General features: G+C 44.3%; 1 protein-coding gene across 2 annotated transcripts in view; it reads left to right on the top strand.

The window, feature by feature from the left end:
* The first annotated feature begins 3,851 nt into the window (after window positions 1-3,851).
* The window catches only part of LOC123745638 (cytoplasmic aconitate hydratase), a 60,913-nt gene continuing 40,007 nt past the window's right edge, over window positions 3,852-24,757 (top strand). Inside the window, exons 1-6 of one of the 2 annotated variants that reach the window (XM_045726388.2) lie at window positions 3,852-3,967; window positions 6,127-6,222; window positions 6,741-6,805; window positions 7,303-7,404; window positions 15,264-15,409; window positions 23,841-24,728. In XM_045726388.2, coding sequence (XP_045582344.2) covers window positions 3,955-3,967; window positions 6,127-6,222; window positions 6,741-6,805; window positions 7,303-7,404; window positions 15,264-15,409; window positions 23,841-24,728 — 1,310 coding nt within the window. In that variant the 5' untranslated portion in view covers window positions 3,852-3,954. The remainder of the gene's footprint in view (window positions 3,968-6,126; window positions 6,223-6,740; window positions 6,806-7,302; window positions 7,405-15,263; window positions 15,410-23,840; window positions 24,729-24,757) is intronic. The other variant, XM_045726389.2, reaches the window with a different exon arrangement.

Here is a 24,757-nt window from a genome sequence, read left to right as displayed (position 1 = left end):
TGGTGGGCTCCTGGTGTGCCCTCAGCCGTGGTGGGCTCCTGGTGTGCCCTCAGCCGTGGTGGGCTCCTGGTGTGTCCTCAGCCGTGGTGGGCTCCTGGTGTGCCCTCAGCCGTGGTGGGCTCCTGGTGTGCCCTCAGCCGTGGTGGGCTCCTGGTGGGCCCTCAGCCGTGGTGGGCTCTTGGTGGGTCCTCAGTCGTGGTGGGCTCCTGGTGGGTCCTCAGTCGTGGTGGGCTCTTGGTGGGTCCTCGGACGTGGTGGGCCTAGTACCTGCTCTTCTGGAGGGCACCGGATGCCTTTCGGGTTTTAGTTGGGGGCCAAGATTTGGGTTTAGCTTCCCAGTGTTCTCTGTGTGTGGGGCGGGGCCGGTGCTTGTCACCCTGAGGGACCTCAGGGTGACAAGACAAGAGATAGGTTACAGGGTGAAACGTGTTCAAGTGTCGCGTCAGACTAGAAATAAAAATGAATTTTGGAGAATTGATTTTTCAATTACCATCGACAGTGAAAAGAAACATAAAAAATATTGAGAAAATTCGTGTTAGAATTATTAATCTAACTTTTTCGGTCATATTTAATAACACACACGCATATATATATATATATATATATATATATATATATATATATATATATATATATATATATATATATATATATGATCTACCTTAAGGACTCATAGGGTAGTTTTAATGGAGTTGAATCTGAAAGCTACAAATTGGTGTCAGAGACTATACAGTGTTCTTGCCCCTCTGTTTGGAACGTCAGAGAAAATAGAAAGCCTCATTATATTGAGTCGAAGAAATATAAGGAAAAACTGGTACTTTGTATGAGTGGTCAACAAGTGGAATGCACTGAAACGAGAAGTTGTGGAAGCCACCTCCAATATTAGGGCCAGATTCGGCAAAGAATTCAAACGTCAGAAGAAAGGATAACATAACAGGTATTTAAAAAAGGTTGGTAAGATGGACAAAGTTAGATATCACTCTCCCGTATATAGACACTGATAAGAAAATACTGATAGGTTACTTCAATTAAATGATCCCGAGGTGAAAATCGGTGCCCGGGAGTTAGGCTACTGTAGTAGGCTGCATCCTGGGTCAATTGACCTATACAAAATAATAAAATAAAATATCTAATATGTATGGTTTACTATTCAATAGATCTCCAATAAAAAAAAAAGGCTGTATGTTGTCAAAAGACAGAATTTGTTATCGCTGTGATAACTGATTTTTGCTGAGTGAAGATGGGTTTGAGGTATTAATAGAAGGTGAACCATAGGCATAGATACATAAGTTAGATAGGGTTGAATTATTGAGTAGTAGTGTTAAAAATGCAGAGTTGGGGGAAAGGGAAGATATTATTTGCTTTTGTACAGTATGCCGACTGTTTTGGATATAGGAGTTCCTCATTTCAATACACCCACATCTTGCCATATCTTATCTAAGTGATAAAAACCAACATGTTACCGTGACCGACATTACTCCTATACTGCCCGCGGCCAACTTATTCTCTTTCTTATGTACATCAGCCTAACTCTCAGCTAAGAAAATCTTCTCAAACAACAGCGTAAGCCAAACTCAGAATAGAGGAAAGATTCTTAGGCATACACGAACAATAAATTGAACTTTAATTCCCATTTATGGTAATGGTAGGCACCCCTGCAGTCTCTGGAGATTATGGAGTTGCACTCGGGTTGTTGAGGCTGAAGTGTCAGCCTCAACAACCATGTTGAGGCTGAAGTGAAGTGTTCCAGGACCTATTAGTCCTGGAACTAGTCTGGTAATAAACCCTTGAACCTTCTCCATCTTCGTTTTATGTTTGACTAGGTATGAATTCGCATGTTGGAGCTGCATACTCCAGGATTGGTCTGACATGTGGTACGCGAAATTCTGGCCTATCTATCCCATCGATGTTTATTAATTTATTCACGTTCAGGGTTAAACCCTTTAACAACCTGCATTTCCTATCCTCGCAGAGGCTACCAGGGAGCCGGTCGGCCGAGCGGACAGCACGCTGGACTTGTGATCCTGTAGTCCTGGGTTCGATCCCAGGCGCCGGCGAGAAACAATGGGCAGTTTCTTTCACCCTATGCCCCTGTTACCTAGCAGTAAAATAGGTACCTGGGTGTTAGTCAGCTGTCACGGGCTGCTTCCTGGGGGTGGAGGCCTGGTCGAGGACCGGGCCGCGGGGACACTAAAGCCCCGAAATCATCTCAAGATAACCACCCTGCTAGCACAACACCTCTTTTCTAATTGTGGCTCTTTGGTTTTTCTGCGTCAGGTATTCCTTTACCCAATTCAATGTTTCTCTAACCCATCCTCTAAAAGTAATAGTACCTATAACGACTGTGAATGGAATGTATAAACTATGGACTATGGTTAAATATAACAGATACAATTTACCTGAGTTTACCCGAGGGCCACTAGCACTAGTGGCCCTGACGAGCATATGTATAGACAGACGAGGAGTCACAATAACGTGGCTGAAATATGTTGACCATATTTCAGACCATCTTGACCAAACCACACACTAGAAAGTGAAGGGACGACGACGTTTCTGTCCGTCCTGGACCATTCTCAAGTCGATTGTGACTTGAGAATGGTCCAGGACGGACCGAAATGTCGTCGTCCCTTTACCTTCTATTGTGTGGTCTGGTCAACAGGATATGTATGTATTTATATATACTAGAGTTCTTGTATATAACTCTAAAAAATAGGAAGCCGGCGGCTTGTCTAAGGTCCCCCCATTTGCCATGATCTTCCAGCTGGATTTTAAAATTTAAGTTATGACAATTACGGCTTTAGCAGGTAAGCGGTTCCATGGGTTTATAACCCTGTGAGTGAAAAAAACATCTCCTGTTTTCAGTCCTACATTGTGGCTTGTTGAACTTTGAAACAGCAAGCCACGAGGCCATAATTATCCTAATTCCCTTCATATCTTGTATTCGTCAGTCCTTGATAACTATATAAGGCAATATACTATCAAATGTTTGTGTGACAATCTCGAGGAAAATGCGTCATTTTCATTCTTGTTATAGATTCAGCTACTCGGAACAAGTTCCAAGTAGCACGGGCTATGGTGAGCCCGTAACTTACCTGGCACAGGAGCGGGGCAAGTAGCACAGGCTATGGCGATCCCGTCCATTTTTCATGTTGTGGCCTTGTTATATAGACCTTGTAATCATGTCTGTCAGCTAGGCATGATTTATCCCTGTCCATTACACTAATTACCCTTTTCGCGTGCTTCCTTTTAATTCATTCTGACCGTGATTACCTCCTTCAGCACTTTGCAAGGCATAGTTAGTTTAGTTCACTTATTATGCACCCCATACCCATCTTGTGGGCGGTAGAGGAAAGGCTTACAGAGGCACATAATGGGCTCAGGGACTGAACCTGAGCCCATTATGTGCCTCTGTAACCCTTTCCACTACCGCCCACAAGATGGGTATGAAGAGAGCTAGACATGCATCACATGGCTGAATGAGGCTGACTGATGGCTAAGTGGATCATGGGTGGCTAAGTGGATCATGGGTGGCTAGGTGGTTTATGGGTGGCTAGATGGATCATGGGTGGCTAGGTGGATCATGGGATCAAGTATTTATGTGTAATTCTGATACCATACTACTTGTGTAAAGGAGGAAATGTATACTATCTCTCAGAATGTTTGGCAATATGTATATTGCTTGTGATGTGTATCTACGTACATATTAACACGATGTACTGAACGAGGATTGAGAATAGCTTGAGCTATCTCATCCCTTTATGCGTATTTTACCTCCATAAACATATTCCAATATCAATTACATGGGTGGCCAGCCACCTGTGAGGGGACGATTTCTCCCTTCCTTACCCAGAGATGTCGCCACCATCACTCTCCCTCTCTCCCACCCCTTTCCCACCCTCTCTCCCACCTCCCCTCCCTCACTCACTCTCACACCAGGCCGCCTAACACGTAGAAATGGCTAGCGAAGGTGAGACCATATTACCCTCATGTTCAGGCCCCTAGAGGCGCCCTAGGGGCTCCACCAGGCAGGAGGTGCTGAAGGAGGCGTCCGGTCCCCTGATAGGAGGTCCTGAGGGCCTCCTGAAGAAGGTGTTAAGGAGGGGAAGGTTTAAGATGAGTGATTTGGACTACGTGATCATGGTTCAGTCAGCTGATTTGCACCTTTGGGCACCCTTGTGTCTCATATATTGGCATATATTGACGTATATACGCGTATATTTCTTGATTACCTGGGTGTACCTGCCTCCTATGGGCCTTCTGCAGTTACCTTTGTTCTTATGTTCTTAGGTTCTTAGCTGGTCAATGGTGACTGGGTCTGGTGTCTGATGTTACTGATATCTTCTCTATATTATAGGGCCAACGGGAGGTTTCTTGATATAATCTTGGCATCTTATAGTTAGCTCAAAGGATCTCGTTATTGTTTCATGTTTTAACGGGGGATAATGTCGTTTATGAGTACAGTATTAATTTTGGTCTGCGAGTAGGGAGGTTTAATGTTGGCCAGTTAGTTAGTTTAATTACATAGGTTACAATCATTCAGTTACTACCTACAGTTAGCAAACTGGGGATATTTGGCTAAAATTTCTGGTAGCAGATCATTTTGAATGAAATATTTACACATCGCTGGAACATTGGTTACAGTTTCTGAAAAGATTTATTGTGCACCATGGCACTTAGCCTGCCCAACTTCTTGGATACGTTAACTACCATGGTTCACTTCATTACAGCATATAAAAAGATGTTATTTATTCGTGCATAGTACCCAATATAACCCTTAAGAGCTTGCAATCTCGAACGAGTGTCCGTATTTCTGATTCACGGTTGACTTTTCCGTGGTACTGTATTTTCTGTTCTCTGGAAGTTTTTGTATACTGAACTGTAATGTTCAGTGTTATGAGTTTGGGGTTGAGTTTTCATTATTTTGTGACCTTTGTGCATATTCCCTTGCATTTATGCGACGTGTATTTCTGTATGTTCCCTGTAGGTGTATTGTTTTGTTATTTTACGAGTACATCCATAGGAGTCCTGATACATCATCACTTTGGAGACATACGATTCTACCACCCACGAAATAATTACAGCTTATAATAGATACAATTATATAATTATCAAAAGAAGGCACCAAGCCAAGGATATTATGTAGCATCTTGATAATGAATCAAGTACAGTCGGTACTAGAGCACAAAATTATCCCAGGAAGGTACATTCATCTAGTCTTTCCTCGAGTGATACACAAAATGTAATAGAAAGTTATGTTCTGGCTTACATAACTCATGCATGGGAAGATACGTGAATTTAGAGACAATTCTATAACCAATGTTCCAGCGATGTGTAAATATTTCATTCAAAATGATCTGCTACCAGAAATTTTAGCCAAATATCCTCAGTTTGCTAACTGTAGGTAGTAACTGAGTGATTGTAACCTATCCACCGCTGCCCACTGGATGGGGGCGGTGTGCAGGACAAACATATAAATTTTGACACTAGCTCTCCACATATGTCAGTTGCTTAATTTAGAACCTGTACTTGTGGTCGATCTCGAACCCAGTGTTGATGTGACGACTTATATTGAATTTTGTAACTAGCTCATCAAGATTGTAACTTGCTTAGCTAAATGAATTGTGGGGTTCAGTCCCTGAGCCCATTATGTGCCTCTGTAGCCCTTTCCACTACCGCCCACAAGATGGGTATGGGGTGCATAAAAATGAACTAAACTAACTAACTAGAAACTGTTAAGTTCTTATGGAGACTAATCCATGATATACCATTAATTTTAGAGGAGAGGTGATTATCATCATCTCTAATTTATGTAGAATTTTATTTTATGATATTTTAAATTAGTGATTGTTTTTATTATATCACTTCATAATTTTAATAATGACTATTAAATTACAGTACAATAGTTTAATTTAAATGGATATAACAATGTATTTAGTGAGTACAATAACTCATTGTATTTTTGTTTTGGAATTTATTTTATCTTTCATTGCCATTATGGTAAACTTTGCATAGTTGGGCAAGACTTTTTCGAGTATCATTACTCCTCAGTGTTGTTCTTATTCGGTACTTTTTCATTTATTTACCTACTCCTATGTTTTATTACATACTCCTATGTTTGTATTTCAGGGCCAAACCCCTTTTCTCACATCCTGTCTGAAATAAAGATTGGAGATGACAGCTTCAAGTACTACAATCTTCTTGGTCTTGAGGATTCTCGCTATGGTAAGGATGTTTGTGAGGCACTTTATTTTAAAGATCTATACAAGATATTACAGTACAGGGGAGCCGGTCGGCCGAGCGGACAGCACGCTGGACTTGTGATCCTGTGGTCCCGGGTTCGATCCCAGGCGCCGGCGAGAAACAATGGGCAGAGTTTCTTTCACCCTATGCCCCTGTTACCTAGCAGTAAAATAGGTACCTGGGTGTTAGTCAGCTGTCATGGGCTGCTTCCTGGGGGTGGAGGCCTGGTCGAGGACCGGGCCGCGGGGACACTAAAAAAAGCCCCGAAATCATCTCAAGATAACTCAAGATAACAGAGGCATCCCAATTATCTGAAACTACAGTACATTAGTACTAATGCAAGTCTGCATTAGCCAAAGGCCTTTTAATTTTTTTTTTTTAATTAAAATTTTGATGATTTTTAGTGCAAATGCAATTTTAACAGAATAAATAAGAAAAATAAAAAAGATATTATGACCTTGTAATTTACTTTTCTGAAATATTATCTTGTTTCCTCTCAGAACGGCTACCTTTCAGCATCAGGGTCTTGTTGGAATCTGCTGTTCGAAACTGTGATAACTTCCAGGTGAGACCGAGCTCAAGTGTTTTGTATTGTGCATTCACTGAAGTTTGTACAGTATTCAGGTTTTACTGGAGATTTGAAAGTAAATTGAGAACGATTTGTGCAAGTGTTAAAAAAGGTAGGAAGCATCATATAAATTTTTATGTACAGTGTTCCAGCTTTGAGTGTACACTACAGCAAAATATGAAAAACTTCTTAGCAATGCACTTCCTAAGGAGATGCCACTATCCTATGATTAAAATTTGCTGCAGGTTGATATCCACATTAGCACACTAGGCAACTTTGCAAACTACCACTTCTGGATCATAATGATGCTAGGAAGACATTAGACGATACTAAATACAGTCCAAAATTTAGATAAAATGCGCTTTACATAAAGTTGAGCCTTTCCAGGTACAGCTTGGTAAAGCAGAGATCACCATCTACATTCTGACTAATTACCAAACAATCTGCTAGATTTCTCCCTCAACATTTTACTAAGATATGTATATATTTTACAGGTGAAAAAAGAGGATGTTGACAATATTTTGGATTGGGAAAATAAACAGAATGATGCCAAAGGAGTTGAGGTACCTTTTCGGCCAGCCCGTGTTATTCTTCAGGTGAGTCATAGGTTAAACACCAATACAAATTTATTTTCATTTATTTAAACTAAGTTATGTAAATTAGTAAAAGATTTTCCAAGTAAAATCATTTTTCAGTCATTATTAAAGTGACAATATCTTACACAAGAGTCGACCATCTGCTGCTCTTTCTAAACTTGCTGAAAACTTTCTAAATTTGCTGCTGCAAATTGTGGTTTTTCTATTGATTATACTTTCTCCTGGCCTAATAACACATCCCCATTCCCCCTCCCCCCCCTCCTTTTTTTTTCACTTGCATGGGATGTGCTTGTAGGTCGAGAGGTTTATCTATACCAGCCTTCCTATTCACTTTTTCGGGTATCTTTTGCAAGCTACTTACACTTGTCTACAACTTCGTTTTATCTGCTTTTAAAGTCGTATGGACTGAGTTGACGTCAACTACTGTATACTTCCTTCAGGTCAGTCCATGTGGCAATCACTGCCTGTTCATTGACAGTGTACATCCTTACACTCCTGTGTTTCCAATTTGTGTATTTTAATCATACATCTCATCTTGAACAGTCTTGACTTCTCCACTTTTGTCTTTATTTCTCAGTGCGATGTCAAGTCTGAACCTTGTAAGCTTGTATGTTTCACTAGGTACGAGCCTAGGGAAACTTCTGAAGTACGCTGGTGCTGCAGACTTCAGAACTGGTTGTACAAAGGCCACCAATAGTATTATGAAGGATTTTAATTTAGGTAGTGTAATACTACTCTTATGTTTGCTAATTGTGTGCACTCTACTGACACTGAGTGTACTCCTGGCAGGAGACAGTTTGATGGCCACTTAGTTTATTTTTTTGCTGAGGCTTCTAGCTGCCTTCCTCTCAGTCAGTGTCTATTGCTTTTCTTGTCAATTGTCTTCCATACTTTCATTGAACTCTGTTAACTTATTAACCACTATTCTAGCCTATTTAGGTCATCTGTAATATTTTGTAGCTCTCGTTTGTTTTTATTCTCATTAACATAGCATGATCTACACATAATTACATAAATGAATCTGCTATTTGAGGTAAGTGGTAGTTGTTGATCAGGAACAAAAGAGGGGACCCATTACAGTTTTTGGATTCTGTATATTTCCTCTCTCCACTCTTGATTGTTCATCTCACACTATACTCTGTTTTCTTTACATCGGGTAATTTCATATCTATTCAAGTACAGTTTCAATTCTGCCAGCAAGTTCATATGCTCAACCATTTGGGGTGGAGGATAGAGTGACAGTCTAGCTTCATGCAGGTCAGCGTTCAATCCCTGTCCGTCCAAGTGGTTGGGCACCATTCCTTTTCCTCCCCGTCCCATCCCAAATCTTTATCCTGAGTCCCTTCCAAGTACAATATAGTCGTAATAGCTTGGCACTTTCCCCCTTACAATTCCCTCCCTCCCTTCCCCTCCCATTCATACTGTATATCATTCTTTTCTGGGGGGAGCCCCGTCGGCTCCCCGGAGCTTTACCGGCTGATATGCTAATGTCAGACTTTGGCATCAGTCATGTGTATGGAGTTCTAGGGCCTACCGGGGACCACGAGCCAGAACCTGGCCCCCTCAGAGAGGCAAGGGGAGCAATGGCCTATAGAAACCCCCGTGTGGTTGGAAGCATTCTATGTCTGCCATCGACCGGGTCAAGCATCCAGAAAGGTAAGCATTCCAAAACAAACCCCTATTCTGGTGAAAATTGCTACCTAAGCCGAACTAGTGAATAGAACTCTTCAACAGAAAACACGGAAACTAGTATGACGTCATACGTCACCGCGCCGCTGTCTGCGCAGCTCCCCCCTCCCCGGGAGGGGGAAGGGGGAGCCCCAGACCTCCCACGCCGGCTATCCACCCATCAGTTCTTCGGCTGATGCTATAGGCAATGGTTATGTGCTCCGGCTCCAGTGGTTGTTTCAGCACTGTACCTAGAGTGTGGTGTCTGTTTTCTAGGTGGTGCGTGAGCCGGGTGTGATTCTTCAGTACTCGGGCTGCATGCGCCTAGGGTTCCCTTCCCTAGGTGCCCTGTAAGTACTGCCCTTGGGGCTTGGGGCCACCTTCCACAAGTTCCTTGGGTCCTGCCCCTGCTTGGCCGTTTACCGCTTGGTTTTCGGCCGCTCTTTGTGTGCTCGGGTGTTCTGTCTCCCTTGTTCGCCTTAGAGTAAGGGGCGGTGTTTGCACTGGTGGGGCGCGGGGTACTGTGCAGCTTGTCTTTACCAATCATAGCGGCCGGCTCTGTTCCGCTTGGGTACGCTGTCCTCTTGCGGGGTTTTCTTTTTCTTTTGTTTATATACCTGGTGGGGGGGTCTGCCTTCGTTCTTGCCCCTTGTGTCCCTTGTGTTCTGAGTATTTCTGGTGGTACCCCCTGCTAGGTCCCCGTGAGTGTACACGTCCCGGGGGTTCAGCTCTTAGAAAGTTGTTTGGTAGCTTGGGTGCCGGTTAGCAGTACCCTGCCTGGGATTACCTGAGCGCGAGTCCTCTTAAAGTAAACGCTCGGGACCCTGGGAAACCCCTGGGGGCGCGCGGGTCCGATGGATGTGACCCCAGAGCCCCCCCCTCGCTTCCAGCGAGTTTGAGGGTTGCTCTCACCTTTTGTCTCTGGGTGACTCTCTGTTTTGCCTCCGTCTGCTACCTGTGGGGTCGGTGACACCTTCGACCCGGTGTCCTGCGAGTTTGGTTGCTCGTTGTGGCTCGGTTACCCAGTTGTGCTAACAAAGCGGGTGCGGGCAGCAGGGGCGTTGCACTTGAGCCTTGGTGGTGGCAACGTTCTCGTGGTTTCCTCCCCGGGAGCCCCGGGGCTGCCCCGTTGTATTTCGTTTTGGGACTTGGGGGTGTTGGTTGCATCCACGCCCCCTTGTCTTTCCCCTGGTTCACCCTTCCTGCCTGCATCCGGTTCCTTACCGTCTGTAGGTTCAGGGCGGGGTGTTTCGTGGTGTTGAGACTCGGGCAGTCTCGGGGAATTCCCCTTCCGGGGTAGTGACGAGGGCATTTGGGCCTGTTCCTCCAGCCGTGTTGTATGAGTCTGCCAGTGGGCTCCCTTCCTTAGTGTTTTCACGGCTGCCCCGGTTTTCTGGTACGGCCGGGGCTTTGGGGGAACGGCTCGGCCCCGGGGCCTGTCGTGTAGGTTCCCGGGGCTGGGGAGGGGCTGCCTTGGGGGGGGCCTTGGCCCCGTTAGACCCCGTGGGGGGTTTTATCCCCCTCTAGGCGGGGCTTGTGGTTACGCGGAGTGGGGTCTTTCCTCCCCACTCGCCGTACGTGCTGTTGGACGTCGGCCCCTCCCCGGGCTCGGTTCCTTGGCCTTTGAGTCGGTTGGTTCCGTCCTGTGGGTGGATGTTTCCTCCCCCGCTTTTTGGGACGGTGTTTTTGTCATGTTTCCCCGTTCGTTGGGGTTCTGCGTGACTTTTGATCTCGGGTGCGCCTGCGCCTTCGTGTGCCTTCGGGACTAGTGTTGGCTTCTGTGTTCTCGAGGGTACGGGAAGGTTTTTCGATACTTCCCGCATTATTGGAACGTCTGTCGGCTCCTAGTACTTGTCGCCCTGTTGGGCTACTTGTCGCCCTGTTGGGCTACTTGTCGCCCTGTTGGGCTACTTGTCGCCCTGTTGGGCTACTTGTCGCCCTGTTGGGCTACTTGTCGCCCTGTTGGGCTACTTGTCGCCCGGTTGGGCTACTTGTCGCCCGGTTGGGCTACTTGTCGCCCGGTTGGGCTACTTGTCGCCCGGTTGGGCTACTTGTCGCCCGTTTGGGCTACTTGTCGCCCGTTTGGGCTACTTGTCGCCCGTTTGGGTTCCCTTTTTTTTTTTGGGCTCTTTGCTTCTTTGGCCGGTTTTATTGTTCCTGCTTCCTCTTTTGGCTCCTTTTCTCGTGCAATAGTCCTGGCTGGCGCCTTCCCGCAGGGAGGGTGTGCGGTTCGGCCAGCGTGTTATGCGCATGCGCCGTGGAGTTTGTTTTGGTCTGGGCGATGGTTCAGTGCTGGGGTTTTGCGCCCTTTTTTGCTACAGTGCTTCGCCTCTCGTTCTTCTCCGTGGCTGCGGTATGTGCCTCTTTGCACCAGGGGTGTCCTGGTTCCCAGTTGTGGGGAGGACACCGCGGTTTTCTGTGTCATGGGTGTGGACCGCCTCCTTCGCCTCTCCCTGTTCTCCTGCGGGTCCGGCTCTGGCGTCTTCACCTGGCGGTGCTCCCAAGTTCTTCTGGGCACGGTTGAGTCGTGTCAAGTTCGAGCCACCATTCGCCAGGTGAGTTTCTGCGGTCTGGCGTCTTTTGGCCGGGCGCTGGATGCGGCGGTGTTCATATACCTGTTTTTATTTAGGTATAATTTTGTACGACTGAGACCGTTCGCACACCAGTGACTGTCCCTTTATCACCCCTTCCTGTCCCCCTCATGTGCATGTCCAACCCATGCTGGAGTCATTCAGGGGACCCTCCTTTTTTAATGTTGTGAGGTGTGGGGGTTGTAGGGTTGGTTGTGTACTCACCTGGTGAGGCTCCTGGCTGTGCTTGCAGGATTTGAGCTCTGGCTCTTGGGTCCCGCCTATCTGGTAGAACTTGCGGGATAGTACCAGTGGAGTGCAGTGGTGCTATTGGCACTTTTGGGGAACACTGTATTACCATCAGTGGTCTGTGCTTGTTACACGACCTACTTGCGAGCATAAGCCTTCTTGCTGGTTCGTCCGTGGACTTCCAGGGCGCACTGGCCTGTTTTCGTATGGCAGTTCCGGCCCGTCCTGGTTGTGGGGGTATGTGGGCCGGTGGACTGCTCCTAGCAGCTGCCTGGTGGGCCATCCTCTGGCCGGTCTGGCCTGACCTTGGGCCGGGCTTGAGGTGTAAAAGAGCTCCCAGTACCTCATCCAGCAGGTATCGAGCGGGGTTTTCTCCGCCGTCGGTCGCCTGGTGCAGGTTTCTGGGCCTGCAGGGTTTTGTCGTGTCTCCGTTGGCCCTGTCTGGGGTCTGCCTGCTCCGTTCTCTGCCTTTGCAGAGGGGAGTTGCTATTTACATGTTGCATGTTGCAGTGGTGCCTGTTGCTGCTGCTGCTGCACGTGAGCATTGGTACCGTGTTTCACGGTGGCGTGTCCTTGTTCCTGTGTCCGGTTGTGGAGTGGCGCTTTGCTGCCGTTTTGTGCCTGGGGATTGCGTGGGGTTTTTGTCCCTGCCTGATTGTCCACCCCTGGTTGTTCTCCTGGTTTTTTTTTTTTTTTGTGCTTCTGCTCTTTCTTCCTGCCTCTTCTGCAGCAGGTATGTTCTGCGTGTGTTCTTAGGCGTTGGTCAGCCTGTGTCCTGTGATGTGCTTCTTTGTCTCGGTCTGTTGCAGTTGTTCGTGCCCCTTGGTTCGGGTCCTGTTCTGGCGGCGACCCTTCCGCCTTCTTTGGTTTTCCTAGCTTGCCCTGCCGGTTGTTGTTGTTTTACTTTTTTTGGGGGGGTTCTTGCGATGTCTCGCGTCGGACCCGTCGTTTCTGAACTCCTGGCGGGCTTGCATGCTTCGGAGTTTTTCTGTTCGGCAGACGTTCCATCTCCTTGTGCCGCCTGGGTTTCGGTGGTCGCGCCCGAGATCTTCTCGCGGCTCCGCCTTTTTCCTGGGCTCGGGGGGGGCCTTGTCGGGGCTGCTTATGTTCTGCCTCGTGGTCTCGCCTCCGGTTGGTGGTCAGGTGGCTTCGTGGTAGGTGTCCCACCTGCGTGTTTTCTTGGCGGCAGTATGGGGTATTTTGGCGGTCCTTCCTTTTCCTGTCCCTTCTTCGGTGGGTCCTTCTTGTTGGCTTGGTTTACTCTCTGCTTGGTTTTCTAGTAGGGGTTGGGGGCCGTCGTCTTGCCACATACTGTCGCCTCTTTTCGTGCGGCGCAGGCGGAGCCGCTTCAGCTTGCTTTCGGTCTTGGTGTTGCTTCTGCACCGTTAGTCAGCTGTCTTGTGCGTCATTTCACCTCCGGCCTGTTCGTGCGCCGCTTGCACCATCCTGGTCTCTGGTCAGCGTGCTCTGTCTTCTCCTCGGTTGGTAGTGCCCCTTCGGTTCCGGTGTGTTTTTTCGTCGGCTCTTTCCTTTGGGCCTTTGCCTCTGGGGGTCGGTTCGCTGTGTTTTCTTGCTCCTTCAGTTTTAGCGTTTTGGTTGTTTGATGGCAGCAGTCTCCATCTTTTCTGGCGCGGGGTGGGGCTGCTGCATTCTGGAGGGGTCCAGGGTTTGTTGGTGCTTTGTTGGTCGGGCCGGGGGTGTGTCGTTTTTGTGTTCAGTGGCGGCCCTCTGCTGTTGTTTGCTTGCCATGGCGTTTGGGTCCGGAGCGCGTTTTGCGTTGATCCGGTTCTGTTCTTCCCGGTTCGCGGGTGATGGTGTCCCGGGTGGTCAGCCGTGTTCTTGCGGCTAAGCTGCCTGTGTTCTTCCCTCATGCCTGTGGCGTTCGTGGCTTCGCTGCTCTCGCTGCCGTCTGGGCGACGTGGCCTTGCAGTCTTCGGGCATGGATTTTTGGTGTTCGTGCAGGGGCCTTGCTGCTCGTGGTTCTCGTGTTGTTCCCGGGATTTTCGGGGCTGTGGCGCCTTGGGTTGGCGTTTGCTGCCGGATGTCTTGCCTCCTTGGGGGGTGCGTGGTGTCCGCCTCCCGGTTTTGTCCCTTTGACCTTCCTCTGTGGGTAGTTAGCTCCGGGGAGCCGACGGGGCTCCCCCCAGAAAACCAGCGTTGAATGTAATGAAACGCCATTTTCTGGGTGAGACCCTGAGGCTCCCCGGCAACCCTCCCTCCCTCCGGTCGGCGTTTTTCGCGTGTTTTGACATCCAGCCTCAGAACTGATGGGTGGATAGCCGGCGTGGGAGGTCTGGGGCTCCCCCTTCCCCCTCCCGGGGAGGGGGGAGCTGCGCAGACAGCGGCGCGGTGACGTATGACGTCATACTAGTTTCCGTGTTTTCTGTTGAAGAGTTCTATTCACTAGTTCGGCTTAGGTAGCAATTTTCACCAGAATAGGGGTTTGTTTTGGAATGCTTACCTTTCTGGATGCTTGACCCGGTCGATGGCAGACATAGAATGCTTCCAACCACACGGGGGTTTCTATAGGCCATTGCTCCCCTTGCCTCTCTGAGGGGGCCAGGTTCTGGCTCGTGGTCCCCGGTAGGCCCTAGAACTCCATACACATGACTGATGCCAAAGTCTGACATTAGCATATCAGCCGGTAAAGCTCCGGGGAGCCTCCGGGTCTCACCCAGAAAATGGCGTTTCATTACATTCAACGCTGGTTTTATGTAGCAGAATGTCAAAAGCCTTCTGACAACCGTGGAACGTTCAGTCCACTTATCCCTTTCTTTCTTGTTTGACTTGACTCAGTCTTTCATAGAATTCATTTAGGTTTGATAGACATGATTTATATTTTTGTTAATTTTTATTAATTAAACCCATTATTTCTCGGAAATAATTTTTTTCTCCAGACATTCGACTATTCTATATCCGATTGTTTTCTCTAGTACCTTGCAGGGAAAGGCTGCCAGGGATATTAGCCAGTAATAACACTTCTAGCCTGCTTCATTTCTTGAAAACTGACATAATATTTTCCATTTTTATATTTTTGAAACTCCTCTTCTTAAAATGTTCGTGTTAGTGGCCTATTTATATTTCAGTTAAGCCATCTCTTATTTACAGATAAGTTTATAAATGAATGCATATTAAGGTCGTGTGATGGAATTGAACCTACATCCCTGATCTCCTCGGCCACACAGTACCAGTAGTGCTTGCATCTGGGAAGGTCAGGGACGCTGGTCTGATTCCATCATATGGCCTCAATATTTATTCATCGATTCATTGCATTCTTATGATTTGATTGTGCAGGCTTATATTGTTTAATATGTATTGACTGTATTTGAATATATTCTTTTGCCATTTTTTATGCTATTGCTGACATTTCAGGATTTTACTGGAGTACCTGCAGTCGTGGATTTTGCAGCAATGCGGGATGCTGTTAAAGAATTGGGTGGAGACCCGAAGCACATTAACCCTATTTGCCCAGCTGACTTGGTTATTGATCATTCCGTCCAAGTTGAGTTCTCCAAAACGTTAGTATTGGTCAATTTCCTCTCGAGTATTATAGTGGATAGATAGTTGGCACTGAGCACTGCGATGTATTGACAGTTGTATATTACAATACTAAGCGCATTTCAAGCACAATAAAATAACTTCACTGTTTTTATTAAAGTTATTTTATGCTTCTATCTATCATATTTTCATGCTTTTATCTATCCATTTTCCTGTTAATATTCTGTAGGTTGATCATCTTTTCTGAGCTATCCCACTTGCTCATAAAGCAAGCTCCTACTGACCTCTGGTTAGGAGCTGACCAAGTCAGAGCTGGTCAATGTTCTTCACTCAAGAACTTTTCCAGCTGTTCCTGGGGGATCTTACTGACATTTGAAAGACACTGGAGAATATGTACTCTATTCAGTTTTCAATGTAGGCATAAATGGACATAACTTCAAATTAAAATCCTTTCCAGTTGTAATCTGGAATCTAAAAGATCTTCAAGTTGTACGCTAGCTAGCTTTGTAGGCTGTTGTACCAAACAGCCTACGAAGCTATTACTCTCTTCTGACACCTGGTGGTACCACCAACACCACAATAAAGTGCTAGCATCAACCTCCTCACATTCTGTCCTAAGTGGCCTCAGCTACACGTTATGTCCAGGGGAGACCAAAACTGAGAAAGTAGCTTGTATTATCCATGGGACGGGTGGGCTTATCCTACACTAGTGAACATGTCGCGTGTGTATGTAGACAGGCCCTTGTGTGTGTCTGAGCTCTTAACCAACCAGTGACCAGAGTTATTTTCTTTATGCTCAAGGTTTCATGCTTTTCAGCACTGGTGATTCGCCTCTGAGTTTACCCCACTCTCTTTGTAGTTCCTAAATACTTTTAATTAAGAATTATTACAAATTAATTGACCATCTGATTCCTTCATTTCTCAGTGTTACACTAGCACTGATTTTATCCTCTATTTTTTTTCCAATAAATTCACCATTTCTTAGCTTTGTGTCTGGTAATACATTGTGCTGAGAAGAGTGGAGCAATTTAGTAGTGTTTCACTATAGAAGAGTGGGGTGTTGATGTGCTCTGACTGTGGTAGTATATGCTAACTGGAGATGAGTGGGATCCTGCGTTATGTAACAACCAAGTTCACTGTTCAGAAAAGGGATTTTCGTATGCACTCAAAGCTCTATATTTTTTCACCTGAATGCCTCGCACCCTTTTAAATAAATGTAGACATATTCTGGCCCGTCCTCTCTACCATTATTGCTCTTTATACTATGACATATAAGTGCACTCTTCTCAATTCCAACTTTATTTCATTCCTTCATTTGACTCTCACATATTCTCTCTCCATTTCAATATTTTTTTAACATATTTTCCCATCTAACAGTTCTAACATAACTATATTTTCTTCTACCTCTCCACAATCTAGCTACTCTATGCAGCTGCATGCGGGGTTTGATTACAGTTGGGCCTCTATATATTTCACCTCCCTCGCATTTCTCATGAATCAACATAATCCAAAAAAATTCCTCTTTGCAAACCATCTATGTTTCCTTCCCAATACCTGGAAAGACAGTTGGGGAAATTGCTAATAGTTTATGGAAAATTGTGCATACAAAGTAACTTGTAATTTAATGAAATGCATGCATGTCATGACTAACAAATGGACTGTCTACAGTAATTGATTGTGCATGGTATGCTAAGATAAACATTTTATAGTAATATTAAAAAGCAACTAACTGAAGCTTCCTTCATTAAATTTAGCAGGTATTTGAAGGAATAATTTTTTACCGGATTGTGTATCAATTGGTCATTTATTCACATAAAATATATATTGGCATGGTTTTAACAAAATTATTGTAATTTTTTATGATTTCTATTTTGAAGTTTATTTGGCAATTCAAGAACATATAGGGCTGTACCCTACTCCCTAAATCAGGATGGTCGCTAAATGTGAAGTTATTAAATGTTGGTAATATTTCAAGTAATTTTCAGGGCCCCCCAAATACTTGATTAAAATGATGTAGCTCCCTCCCACACACATTCACTTATCGTTCCATCCCACTCATCAACATTCATCACTTCCCTCCCACCCACCAACACTAGTCTCTTAACATTTGTCCCCTAACTTGGGCACACTCATTTGCCCTCACACCCACACAGGCACCTGTCTCCTCCCACACACAACTGCAGAGAAAAACTGGTACACTCCCGCAGTCATTCCAGGGAAATGCTGGTACACTCCCACATGCATTCCAGGGAAACACTGGTACACTCCCACAGTCATTCCAGGGAAACACTGGTACACTCCCGCAGTCATTCCAGGGAAACACTGGTACACTCCCGCAGTCATTCCAGGGAAATGCTGGTACACTCCCACATTCATTCCAGGGAAACACTGGTACACTCCCACATTCATTCCAGGGGAAATGCTGGTACACTCCCACAATCATTCCAGGGGAACACTGGTACACTCCCACAATCACTCCAGAGGGAACACTGGTACATTCCCAGTCACTCTATAAAAACATTGCAGAAAGCATTGGCCCAGAAAGGGTGAAGTTGTGCCAGAATAAACCCAATAGCGGCTGCTTGTTTACCTAGAGGCAAGCTCGGTAAATTCAATATTGATCATAATTTGCCGTTACTTCATGTTACTCGGTAAAGGAGGATTCAAATATCGGTCTCGAAATTCTATGATCTAGGTGAATCATGTTGTATTGGTCCTCTTGGCGAGTCAAGGTGTATGATTTGGATGGTTCAGGGAGTTATCCTAGTTAGTCATAGAAAAAGGGTCAGTTGGTAATTGGGAGACATGTTGCATCCTGACTTTAGTTGTGACTTCTTTGGTCTTCATTTCCCATATCTGTATCCTGTCTATGGATATAATGGTTTACTACTATAACTACTATATAGTGGATGGACAATTATAAGACTGTGTCATTTTGAAATACAGTAGGTTCATCTGTTACCAAGTTCCAGGCAAAGAGGTGTATGTAAGAGGTTATCTTGACATTCTATCTCGAGATGATTTCGGGGCTTTTAGTGTCCCTGCGGCCCGGTCTTCGACCAGGCCTCCACCCCCAGGAAGCAGCCCGTGACAGCTGACTAACACCCAGGTACCTAATTTACTGCTAGATAACAGGGGCATAGTGTGAAAGAAACTCTGCCCATTGTTTCTCGCCGGCGCCCGGGATCGAACCCAGGACCACAGGATCACAAGACCCGCGTGCTGTCCTCTCGGCCGACCGGCTCCCTTGTGTATGTTGTGTGTGTAATTCTACACTGCTCTACTGGTGATTTAAATTGCATGCAAATTGTAGTTAAAATAAGTGTTGAATTTAAATTGAATTAAAGTATCTTGTGAATTTTTAAATTATTTTAATAGTTTAACCATAACATCTGTTGCTTCTGAAGACGAGTGTCTTAAGCTTGTATTCTTAAGTGCTGATTAATATTACTTAATGGAGTTAAATATTACTAAATACAAATTTGGCCAATCTAATCCTTTATTATATATACTGTACTTTCTTAACAAATTTCGTAAAGAGTTTCTAACTTTAAACACTTTCAATGACTTGATTACAAATTTTGTTCAAAACGATGATGATCATTTGTATTTTTAATGGAGCTAATTTTCAAGGGAATCAATTCACTTCATGTTAACAGTATCACATGAATGATTGTTCTCTTTAATTGCAAAAAAAACATTGTGTGCGCCCCACACTGCAGCTCACAGGAGCCACTCACACGAGCCACTCACACGAACCACTCACACGAGCCACTCACTGCAGCTCCTGTAAGAGGCTGCTGATAATTGGTCATTTGTGACCATATTATTGATGTTTACACAAAATTCAGAAAGATTTGGTTAGGTTTATTTTTTTATTCATACTTTATTTAGTGACTGACAATGAATATAATAATTTAAAGGCACTGATAATGCCTTATAAGTACTGTGCTGTGCTGTTGAGCTAGGGAAGTACAGTATTGTCAGCATTAAGGAAAATTTATTATATTTACAGTTTCTACGTTCATTGGCTGTTTCAGAGCTACATTACTTCGTTGCTCTCTAGGGCAAAATCTTTCTAGAGTCCACTGGAGAGGGTCATGAACAGTCAGGTTGGTGAACATTCTTAACTAGCACCAGAGAACCTTTCTGGTGTTCCTGTCACCTTAGGGTAATGGTGCTAGGGAGTCATTGGCAAACTCTAGAAGTGGGCAAACAAATGGTTGCTGGAATTAAATCCTAACAAGTGTAAGATAATGAAAATTAGAAAGGGAGAGGAAATTAGGTGGCATCTACACCATGAAGGGAAGGCAACTACAGGAATCAGAAAGGGAGAATGATTTGGGAGAGAATATAATTCCAACACTAATACTGGAGGCACACAAACAGGATAACTTCGGCAGCATGTAGGATCAGGACACCTTCAATGAAATCTATGTAACATTTGTTAGACCAATGCTGGAATATGCAGCACTTGCATGGAGTGAAGCATAAACCTAAAATTTAAAAAGAACAGAGGTTTGCAGCAAGAATAGTACCAGAGTTAAGAGGGGTTAAGTCATGAGGATAGGCTAATGGAACTGAATCTCTGAATCCTAGAAGTTAGAAGAAACAGAGGAGATATGATCACAACACACAAGGTACTGAGGGGAATACACAAAGTGGGCATGAATAGCCTCTACAAAATGAGACAATTTTTTAAATAATAATGGTTGCCCCATTTCCTCCCTTGTGGCCTGGCTTCTGCTGTGTGCAGTTTTTCTCTGCGTCAACATGTGGGACCAGGAGACCTGTTGTGGGTGGTCGTTGGGAAATGGCTAGGTAGTCTGACTGAAGATGTCGAGAGCACTTCATTGACAGTCACTCACGATGCCAAGGAAGGCTTGAAGGGGCATAGAATATTTATGAATGAACTAATTAACAGGCATACCAGGCTGTATAATGTGTTCTACAGTGCATTCCTTACGATATACCACGCAGGGCGACGGGTATGGGCAAGTCTCCTTAGACCCATAGCCTTTGTTCACCTAGCAGTGATTATGAACCTGGGTGATAGTTGACTGTTGTAGGTTGCATCCTGGGGGAATGGTCAAATGCTGCATATATCTGAGGTATACTCGAATATCCAACAAACGCCACAAGGCACAGCACGAGGAAAATAGCCAGAAGGTTACACATGGAAATATGCCACAAGGCCATTGCAACAAGTGGGCCGGAAGCTCCCAGTCTTAAAAAACGGGGCACACCGTAAGTCAAAGAGTGGGTTCACCCCCAAACAAGTTAATTAACTATGATAATAATCCTGCAGAACATTTGAAAGGTTCCCTGTGCTGGCATAAAGTGCCAGTCTTCCTGACTGTAAATGACCGTGTCCAGTGACCTCTGAAGGCTCTTGCCTTAGTAAGCAATTGTAGGTTCTGCTTAGGAACAAACTTTTCATACTCGCTCAGTCACATATTAAATCACATTTCATATTCTAAATTATTTTTTGTAATTCTATTTTTGTTGTACTGTAGCCTTACTTTTTTAGTTTAGAAAGAATTTTAAACTGCCATTGTGTACAGTGTGCTAGTATATGGTGTTTGCTTAAAGACATTAGTGTGTCTTATTATGAATGTTTAAAACATTCAAACATTTAAACATGTACTTTAAATGTTTAAAACATTTTGGTATGCACAACACACACTATGCTGAAGTACTTCAGTTTTCCCCGCTACATTTTTGCCTTCCTTATTATTCCTGGATCCGTTTTGTCATTCAGGTACAGTGGTACCTTCGTTTTCAAATTTAATCCGTTCCCATAGATTGGCTCAAAAATCAAAAAATCAAAAATCTAATTTTCCCATAAGAAATAATGTAAATTGAATTAATCCGTTCCACACCTCCAAAAATATTAACATAAAAATACATTTTATACATACTACTACTCTGTACTTATATTTTGTACTACAGTATGTACAAGTAAATCTTACCTTTATTAAGGACTCCTGTTGGCGTATGGAAGACAGTGAGGAAGGGGGAGGGGAGGAGAGTTAGTGTTTGGAAGGGGAGTCCCCTTCCATTATAATAGCAGTGATGACATTTCTGGGGTACTCTCTCTTACATTTCGCAGGCATACCACTAGGACCTGGTTGTGGCTCACTGCTTGCTTGTCTTAGTAAGAATCTGTCTATAGATACTTGTTTTTTTCCAACGTTTTAACACTTGTTTAACTCAGCACATTGTTTCACTATGAATGATCTTTTGTTTTTCCTCTATTGTCATCCTCTCAACTATTCTCTTAGATGAACTTTACCACTAACTTTCTTGGAACCCTGGTGTGATATATAATAAGAACTTTTATGTTCAGAAACCACAAAAGCACAAACAATGAAATTTGTCACAGAGAATTCAAGCGCATATTGTTCACTGGAGTGAACGATATGGAAAAAAATGCAGAATAGAACCAGTGAAGAGCAGAGGTGCCATAGGCACAATCAGAGAACACTGTATAAACATCAGAGGTCCACAGTTGTTCAACACCCTCCCAGCAAGCATAAGAAATATTGCCGGAACAACCGTGGACATCAAGACTAAACTAGATTTATTCCTCAAAGGAGTGCCGGACCAACCGGGCTGTGGTGGGTATGTGGGCCTGCGGGCCGCTCCAAGCAACAGCCTAGTGGACCAAACACTCACAAGTCAAGCCTGGCCTCGGGCCGGGCTTGGGGAGTAGAAGAACTCCCAGAACCCCATTAACCAGGTATCAACCAGGCGATCATTACTAGGCGGGGGACAGTGGTAGACTGAAGTGCGCCATGTGCTCGGTCACCCCATATGTGCATCAACAAACTTGAGCACTGAGGCAAACCTTGAATACCGAGTCAAATTTTTAGAAGAAACAGAGCTCGAGAACCGAAAAATTCGAAAGAGGGGCATTCGAAAACCAAAGTTCCATTGTACATCTTTTATTAATCATCTTGTCTTGATTTATTTGATCCATGTTTGCATGTGCAGTTTTTAAGATTTCTTTTGTTATATACTGTAATTCATTAAATGACTGCTTCAATATCACGTGTTTGCGTCTACAGTATATTTTAGTCTGAATTCTGCTCTTAACCATCTTTCCCACTCGTATTATGCACCTTTGAACATGTTACATTCTCTTCCCAATTCGCTTAAATAGTTCTGAAGGTGTTCTTCCATTTCACACTTTAATAAGTAGGATTTATAACACAGGATTTATACTATCCACCTGTTCATTTATACCATATATATATATATCTATATATATATATATCTATACCATATACCTGTTCATTTCATATCACTTTAATCAGTGAAGTTGGTACATGGGTTTAACCCATGTACCATGTGATTATATATGGGGTCAGAAAAAAAGTAAAACGATTGGAAATAATGTAGCAAAAAAATGGGGAAATACTCAATGAACTTGAGTCCTTGGTAAAAGGTAATAGGTCCAGCCCTAATTTGTCCGTTCGAACGAGGTGGAATTGTAGTGTGAATGATGTAATGAAAAATTAATATTCTTCTTCAGTATCTTCTGTATAACCATCTCTCACTACTGTACGCTGTTCTTGGTTGTTCCCTAGCTGATTCCTCCTTCATGAAAATGGGAAGTAGGAAAATGATTATGTATGTAAACAAATTTCATGGAAAATCTTAACCAAAAAGAAGTGTTTTGGTGTGGGTAAGCCATGGAGCCTATTGTCAAACTTTGAATGGCTGGTTTTAACTTTGAGTGATGTTATATTCAGTGGATTTTGCTCTTACCTTAAATACTGTAGTATTTACAAAAATATATATACAGTATACTGTATATATACAGTATATATATTATAAGTAATTCTTGGTCTTAGAACACCCTATTTTTCCCATAAGATCCTCTGTTAAATACTATTCAAACTGTTTTAAAGAGAGGTGTCTTGAAATGGTTTCCTGTGTAAATCCTTGATTCACCTATACAGTACAGTACTGTATATTAATGTAAAAGTTGTAACATTCTAACATTGCTCAGTTTAATACAATTATATCTCATAGAATATGGAAGCCTAGATGTGAGTTTTTTATTAACTTACACCGAGATGTTCTGTACTATGTAATACTTAGTATTGACGTTATGAATTTTGTTTAGCTTTGAATAAGTGTAAATGTAAAGTTGTGAATAGTATTCTGCTTGGTCAACGTTCATTGGTTGCTTCAATAAATATATAGCTAATTTAAGATTTAAAATATTTGCCTCTGAATGTTAATGTGGTTCTCTGTATTTCTATAGATTACAGACCTTGGAAAAACTTTTAGCTAAACTTATAACAGAGTTCATGCATACCATTGTATTTTACAGTGATATTCATATTACTGTATTTTGTTGAGGAAGTGTATGATGATGTAGTGGTAAGGATGCATTTGTGCGGCCGAGGCAGCATCTTGACAGTGTCTCTCCCCCAGCAGACGTGGAGGGGACGACCCTGGAGGAGGGGGCACTTTAACTGGTCAGTCCTGTGGTCGTTGTGTGAACTATGGCCACCCGGGCTGTGTTCCAGCAGCATTTTCAAGGAGAGGGACCCATGGTCGTTCATATTCCAGATTGCACCATTCACGTGGGCGAGGCTCACAAGTGCCAAGGTCACGCCCATCTTCCCCAGTGGTGCAATCCCGACCCTCTAGTCCCGCTATATATCCTTCTCTAACTTCAAATTTTCCACAACAATCTGTACAGCAAGTGTACCTTATGCCAACCACTGCGTCTGTGTCAGGAACTGTGATGGTAGGTGTGCAGCAGCCATGGCAATATCAGCCTGCTGTCTCCACGACAACTCACCAACTCCCCACTTTGATGACTCATATGGCTTTAGGTGAACCAATATCAAATACGCTAAGCTATCAGCAACATGCTATTCCATGTACAAGTGTAGTTCCTGGTTATAACCCTCCTGTATACCCTTCCCCACATCCAGCCCAAATGAATAGAACACAGTGGCCAGTAAGCTATTACACGGGCTCTCCGTATATACATCAGGGCAACAGACCCAGTAGCCGGCCTACCACTCCTGACCAGTGCCAACTTTCAAACGCGGAGAGTCGTCCAAGCGTTGATATCGAAGACATTTCACTTAGACCTCGTGGATTAGGCACTTTAAGACAACGGCCTTTCACTATGAGGAAGAAAGACGACGACGATTTTGCTGCTAGCATGTCCGATACTTCTAGTTGCAAGAGCGACGCTTCGGTGACCCCGTCGTTAAGATTATCAATGTCATCGTTACCTTCGCCTCTTGATGTTCCCGGGATACCCATACAGGATGAAGTGTGTCCCTTCCACGAGCGACAGTCTGAATGGTTAGCATATTTTTTTCTGATATTAAATT

This window comes from Procambarus clarkii, chromosome 71 (assembly GCF_040958095.1).
Source record: "Procambarus clarkii isolate CNS0578487 chromosome 71, FALCON_Pclarkii_2.0, whole genome shotgun sequence".
NCBI lineage: Eukaryota > Metazoa > Arthropoda > Malacostraca > Decapoda > Cambaridae > Procambarus > Procambarus clarkii.
Note: the sequence above shows the minus strand (reverse complement) of the source record. Positions and strands in the feature narration are given on the sequence as shown.